The sequence below is a fragment of the Perissodus microlepis genome, chromosome 18, assembly GCF_051167445.1.
Source record: "Perissodus microlepis isolate ML-2025 ecotype Zambia chromosome 18, ASM5116744v1, whole genome shotgun sequence".
NCBI classification, from domain to species: domain Eukaryota; kingdom Metazoa; phylum Chordata; class Actinopteri; order Cichliformes; family Cichlidae; genus Perissodus; species Perissodus microlepis.
Genome location: NC_140478.1, coordinates 18,971,731 through 18,989,595, shown reverse-complemented (window position 1 = coordinate 18,989,595; position 17,865 = coordinate 18,971,731). Strand labels below are relative to the sequence as shown.

Here is a 17,865-nt window from a genome sequence, read left to right as displayed (position 1 = left end):
GGAAGTCTATTTGTCTGGCAGGGCCCTCTGGTGGAAAAAATAAAAAAAAACACTAGGTGTGGGAGTCAAATACACGACGAGCCTTTTTTTGCAGACAGTGATTTAATTTGAGAAAAATCACAAATTCATACACCTGCCATTTCCACTAGAAGTTAAATGCAAGGGTTTCAGAACCGAACAGGCTTCAACGTCTGTTACATGTCAAAGAGCCGCAGAACAGAAACATATTGGTATCGTGTCAAATACAGATATATATATATTTATATATATTTATAAAAAAAAAAATCTTTCTTACCTTGTGACACTACTTTTAGACTACAGCCACAGTATTCAATATTCAGCGATCTGCATGATATTTCAAAGAACCTGCTAAATTTTACTAACATCTCAAAAATGTGGCTTCTCTTTGACTAGGTATTAGTTACAGAACATGCCTTCATACACCCCCTTCCCCCCCAATCTTGCCTTTTACTTCAAGCCATTTAAACAAAAGTACTGGGACTCTGGTACAGCCTCAATGTGGCATCATGCTTCCCTCTTCAAGCCTACTCAAGCTGGAACCGGTCAAAACAGAAAAGTCATTGTCAAAGAAACTTTATTATAGGCAGATAAGTGTGGTCTTGTAGTCTTTTTACTATCTATTCAGTGCTTAACTGCAGGGACTTTTTTTCCATTTTTTTGAATGAGCTATGTAATAAGAAAGTCCAATCTTGCTCTTGCAGACGATACTGTTGATGTGCGAAGTGAGCCTCTTGATGATTTTACACAATATTTCTAAGAGAGTAAGGTTTAAGACAGAGGGTCGAAACAATCCATTACGATTAAGTGCTGTAGGTCTGTCCTTCTGGTGGTTGTGGAAGCTTCATATTTTCTTTGGACATCATTAGACGCCTTAACTCTTGAAGAACAATTTTAATGGTATAAGAATTCTGCCATTTTGCTAATATTGGTATGCTACGTGAATCCACCTGCGAGACAAAAGGGGAGGGGAAAAAAACAAAAAAAAACAAACAGAATCAGTCATTGTGACAAGACTGCTGACAGTGAGTTATTGCACGGCTCGCATCCGAGCGTCACAAAGCTGCGAAACAATTTCACAACTCCCGAAATGATAGAGAAGATAGCGAAAGCCATACATAACCTTGACAGATCTGTGATGACACTCACCGTCCCGTTGGAATTATTTATCCCATTCATGCTAATTTTTGTTACAAATCTAACGGTCGGCGCTGTCTCTGGGTATCTAGGTCCACATTCCACTTTCAGACTGTATATCCTGTTCTCGTAATTGGTCTGAGGAAGAAAAGAACAGAATGGCTTTGGTTACGGTGTCTAATATGAACAGCGGGCAGTGTGTTCATTCACGAGTTTCCCGTGCTTACTCTCGCTGGTCCGATGATCATGCCTGTCCATCGTGTGAGAGTCATGTCTTCGTCATCCTCCAGGCCCCAGCTGACTGTGCCGTCGCCTTCGCCCTTCTGGCCCTCTTCAAGCTCTTCCAACAAGCGAAAATTGCGTGGGACTTTAACTCCTAAAATAACAGAGGAACGAAGAGAATACGAGGATCGATTTAAAGGTGTTTGCATGGCCAAAAAAGACAAAAACTAGCCATTCTTTAATGGGTTGAAGAGATTATGAAACTCTTGGCTGATAACAGGACTTAAAATAATGTCTATTGGTCGATGGCATTCGTTTTCTTGGGCTATTTTACTTAGACTAACACAAAATCCCCATTGAATCTTTCAGCTCTTCATCGTGCCATCTGTGAACAGCAAAAACACATCAGCCAACGCAATAAAGTTGCGTCAAAAGAAGCAACTATGTGGCAACCAGAGGCCACATGAAGTCAATGACATTCAGCAACTTCAGCCAATGACAGGCAAAATAACTGCTGGCAAAGTGAAATGTACATTCCCGAGTTACATCAGCAACTTTTTTTTTTTTTTTTTTTTTTTTTTAAAATAAACACTGTCTACCAGCGAGGACGAATGATGCTACTCACTGACGTGTGTCAAATAACGTGGAGGGTTACCCAGGCAACTACTGCCTAGAACATGCCCTAGCGACAGCTACAAAACCACTACAGTGAGACGTCAAGGGACACATTTTTATAACTTATCCAGCTGGATACTTCGGGTACAGAAACTAATTTCCACTATTTAAAAACAAATAAATAAATAAATAGTCACGCATAAGACAAAATTTAAGGTCATTGCCGAAAAAATGTACTCAGATTTTGAGTCAAAAAGACAAGAATTTTGAGATATGCGACTCGAAATTTGGAGTTGGACGTCCCCGTTTTTCCCCTCGCTTTTTCAGGAACGCATTAACTCAGGAGTGATGTTATTCCCAAGTCGAACATCAGAGTTCCGAGGTATCCTGAACAATAACCTGAGCGATAGCGGCGTGGCTGCTCTAAATGACAGATGTCCAGAGCCAATCAGCGTCGCCAGGCCTCATCCACTACTTCAGAGTCATTAAACTAAAACTCTCCACAGCATTGGTGCCTTTTGCAGTAACGTATTATCTGACTAATATTAAGGCTTGCTGCATGCATAACTGGATCGTTTATCACACTTATATCCCCAGGGGGCAGTGATCTTAGGACTAGCAATTGCTAACAGGAGAGCAAACAGAGTAGTGAGGCTCAATGAAGTCATTGTTTTCTATAAGTTTAGTTTTCACGAGATTTGTAACTAAAGAAAAAACTAAAATATTCATAAAGTATAAACAGATATGTTCATAACAGCTGGTTTAGAGCTGTAATGATCACCTGGTTTTATGCGAAAGCTGCATTTTGTTATGTAACATTTGTCACCTACTGAAAATCCTACCAGTCTGAATTTGCCTTTTGCTGCTTGTATGCAAATCACTTCTGTTGACAAAACAGTTTTAAAATGCCAATCTGAAAACGATTTTCACTGTATGACAATCTACAGGTCAAAAGATCAATTGCCTGACTGAATATATGGCAAATTAATTGGTACAGCGCACGAAGCTGAAACAATTAGCTGACCGGCAGGAAAATATTCAGCAGCCACTCTGATAATCTGCGGTCTGCTTTTTTCCGCTGCTAGTGTTTCATGAAAATTTGACTTCACACTTCGGATCAAAACATGCAATCCATGCACAAGAGTGAAGCAGTTAAATGTGCGTAAAACAGGACAAGCTGATACAAGAAATAGCTCGGCAGACCGCGGCTCACAGTATGTTACGTTCACCTTCTGTGCCTCGAATTTGATACCTTGATCAGAAGTCACTCGCTGAAGACATGCGATGCCGCGTTAACACTGAAGCTTGAAATATATCTGCGCTTTGACAGCTGTTTGGAAATGGTCACGAGAGCTGAAGCACATGGGCCTATACTGCTGATTTTTAACGCCTGATTCAGAGTAAAATCCATCTTATGACCAGCGTCTTAATATCCGGGCCGATGAGAACATCACTCAAAACTCTTCAACCCAATGTTTGGCTGCTCGGGGAGGAGGGTATTCGTAGAGGGCCTGATAAGTTGGTATTAAACACATAGCCTGACAGGCACTCAGCGGACTGTAAATGATGAACTTCTTACAGGAGCGGTGGCTGCGCTTACGTGAAACTACTGGTATTCATAAGTATGATCCTAAAGACAAACCAGCAGAAAGGGAAGTGAAGGGAGCTATTTTCTTCAAAAAAAAAAAAAAAAAAGAAAAAAAAAAAAAAGAAGAAAGAAAGAAAGAAAGAAAAAAAAAAAAAGACCACATGCCTGGAGCGGAAGGCGAAGAAATGTAATCTTTCATTTCACCTCATGGTCAGACTTCAGAGATAAGTTTTATCAGCCCTTCATCCGAGACTGCAATGGCTGACTCTTAAAATGTCTCTGCTCCCTAGAAACTGTTGAAAGATTTCAGTCATTGCAGAGACACCGATGTCAACAGGACTGTCTGTAATAGGGCTGTGCAATATGACCAAAATCTCATATCCTGATATAAGACCTCTATCGTCCCGATAATGATATAAATCACAAAAATTTTACATTTTCTGAAAATTCTGTGAATCTCAGGCAGCTCGACTTGCGTGAAGTGTTTCCAGCTGGGCGTCGCGTACCTGGAGTCGAATGTTTTAACCGATGCATGATACTATACATTTTTAGACATAAGTTGTAACGGCCGCCGTTTTCTTCGTGAGTATTTATTACACGGTGTGCTGCGGGGGAAAGCCTGTTCTAACATTTGAGTCTAAGGTTTATTTTTTAGCACCTGACGGCTCTTTTTCGCTTCTCAGCCGTAAATACTCTGCATACTCTTTCACGTGATTCAGTTTATTTTGAAAAGTCTCAACAGGATCTTGAGCTTTATTGTGAAAGGTTTATGTGGAAAATAAATAAGCGGACACGCAGGAGTTTTACCGTCGTTGTTGCTAACGACAACGCATAAAAACAGGCGCTTGTCCGTCTGTAGTGTGGTTATATTAAATATAAGAGAAAGAGAACTTTAGGAAATTAATATAGCCACTACAGTGACTATCAAAACGATGACAAAATATTGCCGTAAACAGTTTATTTTGCGACACCACGAAACAAACGATAGCATAAAATGAAACGATAGACGTTTTTATATCGTCATCCAATATATATCGTTATATCGAACAGCCCTAGTCTGTAATAGCAACATTGTAACTGATTGAGAAAATAAATGACAAGTTTATTGACTAATAACGGAGTTGAAGATCGTCAAAAGATGCTCAGAAATTCTAATGTAAGACGAGGAAAAAAGCAAGACTTTACATTACATTTATATTCACTGTGAATGGCTTTTTTTGTGCAATTTGTTTTATTAAACAAAAAATATTTATACCTTTCTGTAAATACTTAGCTAATTACAAAGTTTTAGCTCTGGGAAAGAAAATAAATTCCCAATGGGAAATTTGTTGTTTGCGTTTTCTGGTATGGTCTGTTTTTCAAATGGAAGATGAGCCACTAAGTGCAAGGTTTTGGTCACAAAACATACTTTGTTTGTTTGTTTGCAAAAATTCAGCAATTAAAAATGTAAAATACTGATTTATCAGTCAATATTATCTACATATACACACACCAGGGTAAAGTTTAAGTGAAAGAAAGATTAAGTAATAGAGCACAGGAGCGATCTTGAAATGTCAGCTGTGCTAAAAACAGTCAAGAGGAGCAAAAGAAGAGGCTCTAAACCAGTTACCAGCATTTTTGTCTGTATTACTAATTAAAGATTATTCATTAACACATAGATACTGACACAAATGCGACTGGTTAATATCAGCAGACTGATTCATCAGCTGGTCTCCACAACAGCACGAGCCGAGTTGGTGACTGTTGGTCTATCATGTCAGGTTGGTGCAAAGGCCACAGAATAAAGGATCGGCTTAGTAATGAGTGTGTTCGCCACATCCATCACTGTCCAAACTGAATGCTAGTTTTGTTGCCCTCACCTGTCTGACAAGTATTATCAGTTGCAGTGACGGTTAAAGGTAGTGCTGCAATTCAAATTAAGAACTCGACTGGAAGAAATCTAAACAGCTCCCCACGTCCCCACATGTGTGTCGTTAATGGGGCAACTTAAATCTTAAACTAGGTTAAAAATGAATCGGCAGGTCGCGCCAACTTCTCAGTTTCGATTACGAACTTACTAACTACTTTCTCTACTTCGCTCCATTTTCCTGTTTCGTCTCCGTTATGGTTGCTTAAGATCTGCACAAAAATAAAAGCCGTTTGCTGCGACTTGCTATTATTCATTTGTTTTGTCGTTCAGGGCGTTTATTTTGCAAGTTTGAAAAGCCACGCTTCCTGTTGGAGCGCTGAAGGCAAGCACGGGCCCCGACTACTTGCTGAAACAAAGCGTGCCCACTACAGCGGTTGTAGTTAATCGATCTGGTGCTCGACTATCTTCCCCGCCCTACAACTGCAAATACCCACCTCGTGTAAATACAATACATTTTTTACCTAATGGAAAACGGGTTACACAAATGCGTTAAGCGTGTCACAACAATAGCGAGCAGCGTGCTGATGAAAGCAGAGGCGGAACTGCTCCCCATATTAAAACATTTCCGATACCATTATGTGTACTGCAGTGTGCGATGCTTCATGGAGAAGCTATACAAAATTTCTCATAAAGCATGTTTAACTGTTCGGTTATTGTGCTTTTGTTGCTATTTAATCACATAAAATACGCGTTTACGACGTTCATATGCGATAAGAATATTCCGATCAAGCTAGCTGGACAAAATGGGAGTGAGTGCCGCGCGGTGCTGGAATATTCTAGTCGCTAAGTTAGCTTCACTAGCTAATGCCATCTATGGTTGTTTGCAACACACATATTAACAGAAACCTACACACCAAATCAAAATTTTATACTGGATTTTTATAGCTAACGTTTGTTTCACATGCACGGTGTCCGTATGGGCCACAGTGAAGGCCACCTTAAGTTATTTCAGCTAACTCACGGGGCCAGCTAGTCACTCCTTCGCTATATAGCTAGGGTTAGCCAACACACCAGTTCCGTGACATAGATGGCTCCCATGAGGCTCACTGCTTCATCGACTGCAGTAAATTACAAATCAAAGCGATTTCATAAACCTCTCTCCTAAGTAAAAAGTCTCAGTGTCGTGACTGAAATAACATCGAGGCCTCGACTTGTGCCGCACATTGCGTCGCTGTATATGTTAGTTTGAAGACACACAAACCTGAGGAGGCCGCCATCTTCTTCAGCCGAGTCCAGAAGCACACAGATGTGTGACATCACGGCGGTTAAAAATCGGGCGAGCAGCATCACACCGGCGGAGAGCGGCATTACACGCTGCTGACAGGCTGTTCGCACCTGTCCACTCTCACTCTCGTTCCATTCTTTCAAACTAATTTCAGTGTTAGACGAAGGTAAACACAGCAAATAAAAAGTAGTTTTTAAATGATGATTCCATTCATTAAGGTTACAAAGTTACTCAAACCTGCCTGGACTTAATCCTGATAACTGGTTGTGGCACCCTTGGCAGTAAGAACTGCAACCAAGCATTTGTAGTTACTAGTAATGAGTCTTTGACGTTGCTATGGAGGAATTTTGGCCCACTATTCTTTGCAGAATTGTTTTAATTTAGCCATACTGTAAGGTTTTCATGTATAAACAGCCTGTTTAACATCATGCCAAATCTGGACTTGGTCACTCCAAAACCTTCATTCAGATCTTCATCCTGCTGCATAATCCAAGTACACTTGAGCTTCGGGGAACAAAACAGATGACTGAACAGTCTCCTCCAGGCTTTTTTAGTAGCGTTGTTTCTGAAGTACCATAGCAGCCCCGGACCATCACACTACCACCACCATGTTTGACTGTTAGTGTGATGTTATTTTCTTTGTTAGTTTGTAACAAAGAAAATGTAACAAAAGCTTCCCAGAAGTTCAGCTTTTGTCTCATCAGTCCACATAACATTTCCTCAAAGGTCTTGGGAATAGTCACCATGGGTTTTTTTTTTTGGCAAATGTGAGACGAGCCTTTGTGTTCTGTCAGTTATTTGATTGTATCGCCAGAAGACGCCTGCATTTATTTGTTAACTTGCTTCGTGTGGTTCAGATTCTGTGCTCTTACAGTAGGCCTTTAACTTGCTTGGTACCATCCTTGGCAAACTGGGGCATTAACGAGTCCCAGGAAAGCCTTAAGACGATGCCTGGGTCATGTCTGAACCCCTGAACACAATTTGATGACTGAATTGATGGGTTTTATTCTTGCTTAAATGCAAAAATAAATAATAAAAATTACAAATCCATTCTTGTGAAACTTCTTCAATTTTAGAGACATCAGTTTGGGAGAGGCCACCGCGGTTCAATTCCCAATTCTCCTGCACGTGCCTTGGCAATCAGTCTGCTATGTTAAAGGATGTCTTAGTTCCTAAAAAGGATGGTCCTCTCTTCTCTGCTCTATCAGCTCGGTTGAGGAGCTTTAACACAGGGTTGCACCAACATTTGTGGAAGTGTTTTTACATTCAGCATATAAAAGAGGGGGACAGCTGGAGTTTGCAAACCAAAGCAGTGGCAGGACTCACGAGACAACACGCAGACATACAATCATTTACAAAGTTGATTTAGAGTCATGAGTTAACCTAACTGGTCACAGTCCAAACTCCATGTGTTTGGACTGTGAGAGGAAGCCCTGCAGGGATGGGGATCATGGAAACTCCACACAAAGCGGCCCCAGCCAGCCAATGCATTCAAACCCAGGACCCCTTTGTTGTGAGGCAGCAGTGCTAACCACTGCGCCACCATGCTGAAATTAAAGTTAAGACTAAGTCAGTGCAGCTTCTTTTTGATTAGGATTAGAGCCTTAACAACTTCACTAACAGATTTAATATAAATACGTGCAGGCTGTATTAGTTTTCTATCATACCCCCATACTTTGGACATTATGACCGACAAAAACTATCATCTTTTTCTGGTAAATTTCAGCCTGGTTTCAGCTGACAGCTCGGCAGGTTAGGATTTTGCACACGTCACACATCACCGTTCAAAATTAAGCGAGCATCTCCCAAATTGTCGGGCTTTTGACCTTCTTAGACAAAACCTCGTCTGCTGATTTGTAGAGTTCAGTTACATTCAAAACAGGATGAGGAGGGTCAGATATTTCACAAAACAAAAGATTTATTTTATTTTTGAAACTTTAAACACACTTTTGTGGATAATACAGGTGTCCATTCCAGGTCCAGAATGTATGCAGGTTGCACTGTCAGAAGAAAAGAAACAGTTAAGCTATCAAGAGCAGAGATCTGAGAGATTCGAGACACTTCTGGCTTTACTGCATCTTTTCAGTGGTCAGGTTATTGGATAATTTAAGCTTACAGATCTGGATTAAAGGTTTTTCTCCCTCCAATATCCTATCCATTTATTTGGCTAATGTCAGACCTGATAAAATTGGAATACAATAAAAATACAATAGCAAAAAACATACTTCATACATGTATAATCAGGCCAGAGATTAACTGCTAGAGGATGTGCAGCAGAAGCATTTGGGAAGCAGATGAAGTGTGGTCACAGATGAGACAAAATGGTGGATGTAGCTGGTCAAGTCACCCACTCTCATCGCTGACTCTGATTGCTGCCATGTAGCTGTAGTTGCTATAGCAACACATCATTCTGGCTCCAGCTGCAGGTGTACAAACTCCGGGGTCTCCGCCATAATCTGAGATAAAGCCACAAAAAAGAGCCGCTTGGCACGTCCGTTTAAGCATGATTTTATACGACAGCAGGCTCTCGCGCTCATGTTTTACCACTTCAAACCCCCCCACGCCCCCTGCTGAGTAGGTCAAACTAACTTTTGTTTTAATTCATGGCTCCGATTGCTTCACACTTGTGATGACAGATATTGAGCTAAGCCAGTGTGAGTGAAGGACGGCACCAAAGTGCCAGGGGGCAGAAAAGCAACAGTACACTGAACACTGGGACAGATAGAGTCTGACTACATTTATTCTAAGTTTGGGTCAAGATAAATGGAAAAATGGTTGGTTGGTTCTAGTTTTGATGATATGACACAATGCTACCAAGACCAAAAGTTCTTAAGTGAAAGCAGAGATGACTATCATACATTTTGACCTTTGAACTTTGGCAAAAAAATGACCTAAAATAGCCACTCTTTCTGAACTAGCCATCTAGTTTTGATTAAATTGGACTCTTCTGAATAATCAAAGTATGAAAGTCAAATTAAAATGAAATTATGATTTTGACCCTTTGACTTCAATTCTGACCTTGGGCCTTGACCTTCTGGGAAATGTCTGGGAAACTCAGAAATGCTTGGAGAGTATATTTTTTTTAAACCATACTCAATTATTCATGCACCAGTGAAATGCTTTCAACATTTGCATTTCCTCTGCTGGAGCCCTACATTGTTAAATGATAAAACAGGTTTGGTAGTGGAGACATTCATAGACAAGTAGACATATGATGAGACCAACATGTCTGCATGTCATCATTTAATGGTACATAATAAGTCTCTGTATAGACTTGTTACATAATGGAGGAAAACTGCATTACTGTGTAGAGTGGCCACACACGGATCATCAGAATAAGGAAGAGAGATGCCTCAAGTGACTTGTAATGTGGTGTGGTTGTTAATACGGTTTCAAAAACTGCTGATTACGAGGATTTCCCCACACAGCCATCTGTAGAGTGTACAGAGAACGGTCCAGAAGAGAAAATATGCAGTTCTCTGGGTAAAAATACCTTATTGATGCCAGAGGAGACAGCTTTGAGCTAATAGGAAGGCAATAATAACTTAAATGATCACTCCTTACAACTGAGGTATGCAGAAGAGCATCTCCAGACCCATGGGCTATAGCAGAAGACCACATCAGGTACAATAAGAAAGAAATTAAATTGGAAAAACATCTAATAAGTCAGTTTCTGACATGTGACTTGGATGATGGGGTCAGTATCAGTGTAAACACGAAAGCTTGGATCCACCCTGCCTTGTTTCAATGATTAATCACTGGCTCACCTGCACGTCAGAAGCATCTTTGGCCAGGATACTGGAAACTGGAACAAATCTCTGTCCATTTACTACCAAGATTTACCCAGTAAAGTCAGCAGTAGGCTCTTCCGCATATATGATACAGCTAGCAAACAACTTAACAGAGAAACTGGTGAAATATGCAGGTCAGAAGTAAGAAACCTTTAGTGAACATCATTTTATTTATTCTCTATAAACAAATAGTCAACATGAGCTACTCAATCCAAAAGAAAAAACACAAAATAAGTTCAAGCTTATGAGCTCTTTAAGTCAACACTGGATGCAGTTTTTACACATTCCTATAAAAACTGCAACAGGAAACCGGCGTTTAATGAGTCATTGGGTCCTTCTGAATCACCAATCTGGGGTCCTATAAACATCTAATACGCCCAGATATTCAGCACATGCTGGTTCGGTTATACAAATACGTTTTTTTACAGCGCAAGTAAAGAAGTCGACATGGGATAGGATTTAAAATTAAGAACTGTACATAATTGCAGGGTGTGCCTCAAGCAAGGAGACGAACAGTCTTTCCAGTGACTGTCAAGTAATCCTCGTCAGCCAGAGCTCGCAACGCCTCGTCGAACAGCTCCTTAGTAATCGCCTGCAAACGGGGCAAGACAGGAGGAAATCATTAGACAGGAAGTGATGCAAAAGTGCAGCAAATACTCAAAGAGTGCAAACGTGTCGACGGCTACTCTGGCTGAATTTTGTGATATTTCAGAGGATACAGAGAAATGTTAGAGCTTGGCTTTTGTTCAGTCTAATGAGGAACGAGTGCCACGCTACGGTCATAGCAATCGCCATCTGAAGAGCTGAAATCAAACTGATATTTGAGCTTTGACTTCATGCCAGCTTAATAAAAATAAAGATTTAAAACACTCACAGTTTCAGACTGTCCTCTGAGGTCATCGAGCAGCTGCTGGTATTTCATGGCTGGCGTCTTCCCTTTGGCCTGGATCAGCTTCTTCAGGGCCTGGGCTACCTCCTCCTTGCGCTTGCGTGCTGTGGCGCTCATGCCTGTAATCAAGCAAAGAACAATGCATTGAAATGCAACTGCAGGACTGAACCTAAAGATTATTTGCATAATTAATCTGGGGTTAAAAAGTTGTCCTATAAAGAGGCAGGAAAAGCCCAAGTGGCACCTTCGCAATGGAGAAAATGGAACTAGTGTTTCAAAGCAAGGCCAATGTAAAATGAGCCTGACCCTCATAAAGTGCATCTTTAATTTCTCATGTCAGCACCTTTAGAAATACTTTCATTGTCTTCCGTACCTGTTGTCAGAATAGAGATGTCTACAAATCCTGTTCTAGGATCTGTGGCCGACTGTTTCAAGGCCTCTCGGTGCAGCCGCTTGGCCTCCTCCACGTCAATGGTCTCCACTTTCTCGGAGAAGCGCACCTTGGCGTGGGCCTCTGCCAAGCGGATCAGGGACTCCAGCTGTCTGGGGTAGGCGGACACCATCCCACGGCCGCTGCCTATCTTTCTCATGTCAACGTAGGCCTGCGGATGAACGTAAACAAGGTCAGCTGCATAGAACTCTAAGAATCGACTGAAATGTTTGCTAAAAGGGTTAAATTAAGCCACTGAGAGTTTCCACAGACCTCAATGAGGGCCTGGCTGGCTTCTTCGCTCAGTCTTGGGTTGATGTACGTTCGCGCGTACGCGATGTAGTCCTTCAGCACGGCCATGTCCAGGAACTCTTCCTCCATCTGCTCCTCGGTCTGGTAGTAGAGAGCCACCAGGTGGTGAGCCAGCCTGCGGTCGTAAGCCTCATCCTGGGGATCCAGCATCAGGAAAATGAGGTCGAATCTGACGGTGCAACAAACACAAAGTTAAGTTTAGTTTGCAACGCAGCAACATGTGGATCGGTGCATCGGGAGTTTCAATGCAGTGATGTTCACCTGGACAGGAGAGTGTGAGGCAGCTGGATGTTCTCGATTGTGGTCTTTTTGGGGTTCCACTGGGATTCCACTGGGTTGGCAGCAGCCAGCACGGCGGTGCGGGCGTTCAGCTGGCAGATGATTCCAGCCTGAGGGCACGAAGAAAAACACAAACGCAGTGAGACCGAAAGCTCCTTCCGTTTGCGTACTTCCAAACGATTACGTATTAAATGTGGTGACATATACCTTTGCAATGGAGAGGGTCTGCTGCTCCATGACCTCGTGCAGCACGGAGCGCGTGTTGTCGCTCATCTTGTCGAACTCGTCGATGCAGCAGATGCCGTTGTCGCTCAGGACCAGCGCGCCGGTCTGCAGCACCAGCTGCCTGGTCTCTGGGTCCTTCATCACATAGGCGGTCAGACCCACAGCGCTGGAGCCCTTTCCTGACGTGTACTGGCCGCGGGGCACCAGGTTGTAGACGTACTGCAGCAGCTGGGACTTGCTGGTGCCGGGGTCCCCGCAAAGCAGGATGTTCACCTCGGCACGGAAGTTCCCGCGGCCGGTCTGACTGAAGTCCTTTCGAGTGCCCCCAAACAGCTGGAGCAAGATGCCCTGGTACCAGGAGACGGAGAAAGAGACTCAATCAAATCACAACTTTAATCTAAATTCATCTTCAACCAAAACTTTTATTAGGGCATTTCTGCATTTCACCTCTACTTAAAATTTTCTTTTTTTAAAAGCTGCAGCAGAGTGACCAATATGCAGGAAAGAGGGCGTGGCTGTTGTGGGCCTTTTTGGCTATGTGATAGCCAAGTGTTTCCACCTTAACAAGTAGCCTTTGGTCTTACCTTTTTGATGTCTTCATGTTCGTAGATGCTCGGTGCAAGGGCAGAGGAGAGGCGTTCGTAGACGTCCGGCTTGGCTGCGAGCTCCTTCAGGGTCTGCACGCGGTCTTCGGTGAAGAGCTTCTGCTCGGCCTCTTCGTCCAAACCGTGCAGGCGCTTTTCGTCTGTCTTGCGGAAGTGGATGGCATCTATGTGAGTCTTGTAAACCGACTTCACGTTGCTCTGGCGTGGGTTAACCCGCATCGGGACGGCTCTGTAGATACCTGCACAAATGACGAAGGCTGTTAGTGATCCGACCACAACGTGACCTTCAACGACCTCCTTGCAAAAGATTTTTTAAAAATGCTTTAATTTCATGCCAAACACTTTAAATCCACCTGATGACTTTCTGCAGCCAGGAGCTGCCCCCTGCTGGTCATTAGAAATATTGCAGCTCAGCTCTTGCTTCCATTTTCAGCCCCATCTTTTACTCTTCATACAGGTCATCATGAAATTATTATTATCAAGATATTAAAGAAATCTCACCAGTGATGTTCACCCTGTCTCCTGGCTGCACTTTGTCAACTAGATCGTTGTGAGCGTAAACGATAGTCGTGTGAGGCGTCTGACCGGCCGGCATGTCTTCGGGAGATTCCTGAATTTTTATCTGTTGCGAAAGGAAGAACGGTAAACAAACAGATGCCACGACCTCCGCAGCAACACATCGGCGATTACCACCCGTGTATTCGGAGATAAGGTGTCGCTGACTATGAGCAAACTCTCACCATCTGTTTGTCTGAGAAGACAGAGCGATTGTGAATCAACGCCAGGCTGTGGGTGGTGTTGCAGTGGCGACACACAGCCGGCTCGGCGATGCGCCCGCGATCCACCTCCACGCGGGTGCTGTAGGCGCACACCTGGCACTGGAAGAACGCCTCCTGCATCTCAGGGATGAGCTGCGAGGTGCGGATCACCATGCCGCTGATGGTGATCAGCTGATCGATGTCTGTGGAAGAAACGCAGAAGCTGACACCTCACTGTTTACAAAAAACAAAAGACAACATGGTTCCCGTAACAAGTGTGACGTCAGTGCAAACCTTCTGGGTTCAGGCTCCTCATGCTTTTGGTTTTCACGGCGTTGTAGGGGCGTACTTGGATCTGATACTCAAGGAAAGAGTCGGGGAAACGCTCGAAGAAAAGCTCGTTGACCGCCATGTCAAAGGTTGGGATGACTTCCTGAAAACGACAGTTAACTCCATTAATACGCAGCCAAACTCCACAGAATTTCTTCCACGGAAACAGGGAACGATTTAATCTTTAACAGAGTGCAGATGCCAGTGGTCCTGTGGATAAAGTGACTAATAATATTATAGATAGATATTATAGATATAACAATAAAAAATTTAATAAATCCTTCATAGAACAAAAAGCAAAATTTGCTTCTGTATTTGTCTTTGGATTCATTCACCTATCCATTTGTTTTCTATATAATCTTGTTTGCGTCACATTACACATCACTTCTCCCTTTGCATTTGCATCCACTTATTTTATTTTTATTTATTCAAGACATCGCTGTATGGCATTACTTCATTATAAAAATCAGAAGGCTTCCATTTCACTCATCAGGGGCTCAAGTTTTCATCCTCCGTTTAATCCGAATACACCGAATGACGTAATGAAAACAATAGCAATGAAAAAAAATAAACAAATGATGGCAGATGAAGCGAGCTTTACCTGTGGGTAGCAGGTGAGCTGTCTGTAAAGTTCTGCATCAAAGGACTGCACGTGGCGGCAGTTCACGTTCATCACAGGATCGCCGACGACGCTGATCTGTGGGACGAGAAGAGAAACAGTGATATTACGTCTTTGAATGCAATCCCGCGCAACCGCCTCCTCCTGTATTCTCTCATTTCTTGGCTGTTGTTCATCATTCAGAAACACCATCGTGCAGTGCGAGTCTGATTTAAAAACGTTTGGAGCAGCAAACATTAAAAATTGCACCTCCTCCAGCTTCTGCATGTATAACAGCTCGTTCAGGTCCAGACCAGCGTTCTCATCTTCAGTGGAGGTCGGGTCAACAAACCTCTGGAGAAACCTCTGGAAGCAGCGAAACGCAAAGCATGCCGATGTTAACTCATGGACTCCCTACAGGACATTTATTATGGGATCTAGCTGACTCGGCTTCATACCTGAAACTTTTCCTTGCAGGTGCCGACATTCACATCAGTCCCCCAGATCACCAGCCTCTGCCCGGCGTTCGACTCGCTGGCCACGGCGCCATCTGTGCTCGGCTGAGAGAAGATAGTGAATAGTTAACTTCTGAGGGTTCAGGCTTCATGTGAGCTCAATACATGACAAACACAAGGTTACTGACCGGCTCAGAGTGAAGATCAACTTGGGGAGCCTTCCTGACCGATCCCAGATCAGGACGCTGCCTGGCTGGTGTGCCCCGCACTCCGCTCCGTGGAGTTCCCTCAATCCTGGAGCTGGGAGTCCCGTACATCAAGGGGGAGCTCATGTCCACCTCGTTAGGAGGCACTGTTAAAAGGAGGCAGATTTATAAAACAATTTAAGAATCCAAACTTGAGTCCACAAGACCACAACAACTCAAACACGTCATACCTGAAGGTCGGGGGCTGGAGAGCAGAGACGTATCCTGGGGTGCTGCAGGACTGAGAATGTCCGTGGCTGGGGAGGTGGGCATCGGCATCAGGTCCCCGTTGGAGGAGTCCTGACCTCTGCGTCGCTGAGAGGGAGGCGAGGTGGGGTCCTCACTGCTGGCTAAAGTCGCACAGACACGAAGAAAAGTAGGCAACGGTCATCATACAATCACAGGAGGTCCATATGCAAAAGGATGGAGCAGGTGGGGAACTCACGTGTGGGTGGATTGGTGTTCCTTCCACGCTTACGGCCACCAGGGGTTGAAGCTGGAGAAGACATTGCTGCTGGGAAATCAACAAAAGGTGACACTCAGTAACGGAAATGTAATAACACTTGTTACATACTGTCGCTCTGGCTGTGGGACATCACTGATGGTGATGGCTTCAAGTTTGACTGAGCATTTAGAAAACTGACATTGACATATGTGGCTGTCTGAAAAACGTTAACTATTTCCTTTTTGTTTTATTAGATCTTTTTTCAGCTTTGTGGAGAAAATGACATGAGATGGATATAAACTGAGCAGCCTGCCTTTCGCTGCCTCGTTAACAGCCCGGTTACATTTACATGCAATGAGGTAATATTTGATGTAGCACAAATAACCTTGTGTAACAATTAGTCTTTAATATCCAAGGTTGGGGCATGAAACAAACCAACTGTTTTTCCTTACATTTGGTGCTTGGATCTATGTTATGAATGCGTGCTTGAATCGCTTCCAGATATCAGTCAAACAGCACGAAAAGTTCACTTAACTATACAAATAACACTTCCGGCGCGCTGATGTGCTACACTGCGTGTCTTTTTTAGATGTTTTGAAGTGTCTTATTTTCACTAAAGCACTAACTGCATTAAACCCTCGACCTCCATTTGACATGTGGCTGCAGAGCACACAATAAGCTGATCCTCGACTGCGATGATTTAACTTCGATTAACATTAAACGTCAGCGTAAAACAACAAAACACCTTCGTGCACGTTTAAGTCAACCCGATTAACGTGTCACGCTTTCACGAAACCACCAAAATTACAGATGTAATAACCTAAAAACTATCATTATATACGTCTCTTCTTACCTCTTCTTGTGTATACGTCCGAGCGGAGAAGATGTGGCGCGAAACTGCGGGTGACGTTATTTTCGCGGGGAACTTTGGGCCAATGAGAGGCTGGGATTGTCTTTCTTTTCTTTCCGGTCGATCCCTTCACCGAAAAAGGGGGGTTCCTGTTCAGCGTTTACTTATCCGGGTTCAGTTTAGCATCTTGTAGACTCAATAAACAAACAGATTAAATAGGAAATAAATAAATTAACTTTTAATTTTAATTTTTGATATGTCAAATAAGATCTGCGTTTCCTGTGCGCTCATGTGCTCCATCAAACCCTCAATCGATTTGGTTTGGCCCAGCAGTAAGGGATTTTTTTTTTTTGCCCCTGCCCTAATCTTTATTGTAACGATGCAAACGACACGCAAGTGTGAAACCGCCTCCCAAATACAAAATGACAGCAAATCCGTGACAGGCTACGGATGTAAAGATGTAACATTTGAATTAATACAACAGCAGAAGCTAACCGAGAAATACTATTCACCCTCTTTTCCTACTCTACATGTAGGATGTATGTTCACCCGGTTATGTTACAGCGGTGGTTGTACTGGTTTTCACTACAGGTAGAGGTACTCATGTATGCCAGTGGGTGAGAAGAAACAGCTCTCAGTATGAGGTCCAGCGCATCCCACATTTCTGTGTTCACAGTAATGCACAGAAGTTTGTGTACACTCATTGTGGCCATGACTGTCATGATGATTTGGGGTTTTTAATGATTTCTTTAACTGATTTTTCCCCCTGTGTTGAATGATTGTACAGCACAACTCTTTAATGGCTCCACATGCACTTAAATCTTTTTATAACTGGTGCTGAAGGTTCTGCAGTGTCTTTTGACTCAACAAGGAAAGGGCGTATTAATTTCCCATTGTCGATTATGATCGACTATAAGTAGTTCATCTCTCCCAGCATTA

The 17,865-nt window shown here is 43.0% G+C and overlaps 2 protein-coding genes across 3 annotated transcripts; both read right to left on the bottom strand.

The window, feature by feature from the left end:
- Positions 1-243: 243 nt before the first annotated feature.
- Positions 244-6,822, bottom strand: ube2v2 (ubiquitin-conjugating enzyme E2 variant 2). Its single transcript, XM_084913048.1, has 4 exons — positions 6,691-6,822; positions 1,383-1,531; positions 1,168-1,293; positions 244-968 (listed from the first exon to the last, which is right to left on the bottom strand). The coding sequence occupies exons 1-4, from the start codon at positions 6,704-6,706 to the stop codon at positions 822-824; spliced, it is 438 nt and encodes a 145-aa protein (XP_084769174.1). The 5' UTR covers positions 6,707-6,822; the 3' UTR covers positions 244-821.
- Positions 6,823-10,652: 3,830 nt separating this feature from the next.
- On the bottom strand, positions 10,653-17,036 carry mcm4 (minichromosome maintenance complex component 4). 2 transcript variants are annotated; one of them, XM_084913386.1, is made up of 17 exons: positions 16,930-17,036; positions 16,077-16,145; positions 15,823-15,981; positions 15,575-15,738; positions 15,390-15,491; positions 15,202-15,297; positions 14,935-15,030; positions 14,298-14,436; positions 13,986-14,206; positions 13,747-13,867; positions 13,225-13,484; positions 12,623-12,988; positions 12,398-12,525; positions 12,098-12,305; positions 11,768-11,996; positions 11,380-11,513; positions 10,653-11,097 (listed from the first exon to the last, which is right to left on the bottom strand). In XM_084913386.1, exons 2-17 carry the CDS (start codon positions 16,138-16,140, stop codon positions 11,002-11,004), a joined length of 2,583 nt encoding a protein of 860 aa, XP_084769512.1. In that variant the 5' UTR covers positions 16,141-16,145; positions 16,930-17,036; the 3' UTR covers positions 10,653-11,001. The 2 variants fall into 2 exon arrangements, with proteins under 2 accessions (XP_084769512.1, XP_084769513.1); XM_084913387.1 differs by having other exon boundaries at positions 16,077-16,142; positions 16,930-16,988.
- Between the last annotated feature and the right edge of the window lie 829 nt (positions 17,037-17,865).

Coding starts and splice junctions, on each gene's coding strand:
- ube2v2 (XM_084913048.1), bottom strand. Junction 1,294..1,382: donor TGATCATCGGACCAGCGAGA/GTAAGCACGGGA, acceptor TTTCTTCCTCAG/ACCAATTACGAGAACAGGAT. Junction 969..1,167: donor TAAATAATTCCAACGGGACG/GTGAGTGTCATC, acceptor TTTGTCTCGCAG/GTGGATTCACGTAGCATACC.
- mcm4 (XM_084913386.1), bottom strand. CDS start 16,140: ATGTCTTCTCCAGCTTCAACCCCTGGTGGCCGTAAGCGTGGAAGGAAC. Junction 14,437..14,934: donor AGCTCACCTGCTACCCACAG/GTAAAGCTCGCT, acceptor TGTCGTTTTCAG/GAAGTCATCCCAACCTTTGA. Junction 11,098..11,379: donor TCAGAGGACAGTCTGAAACT/GTGAGTGTTTTA, acceptor CCCCGTTTGCAG/GCGATTACTAAGGAGCTGTT.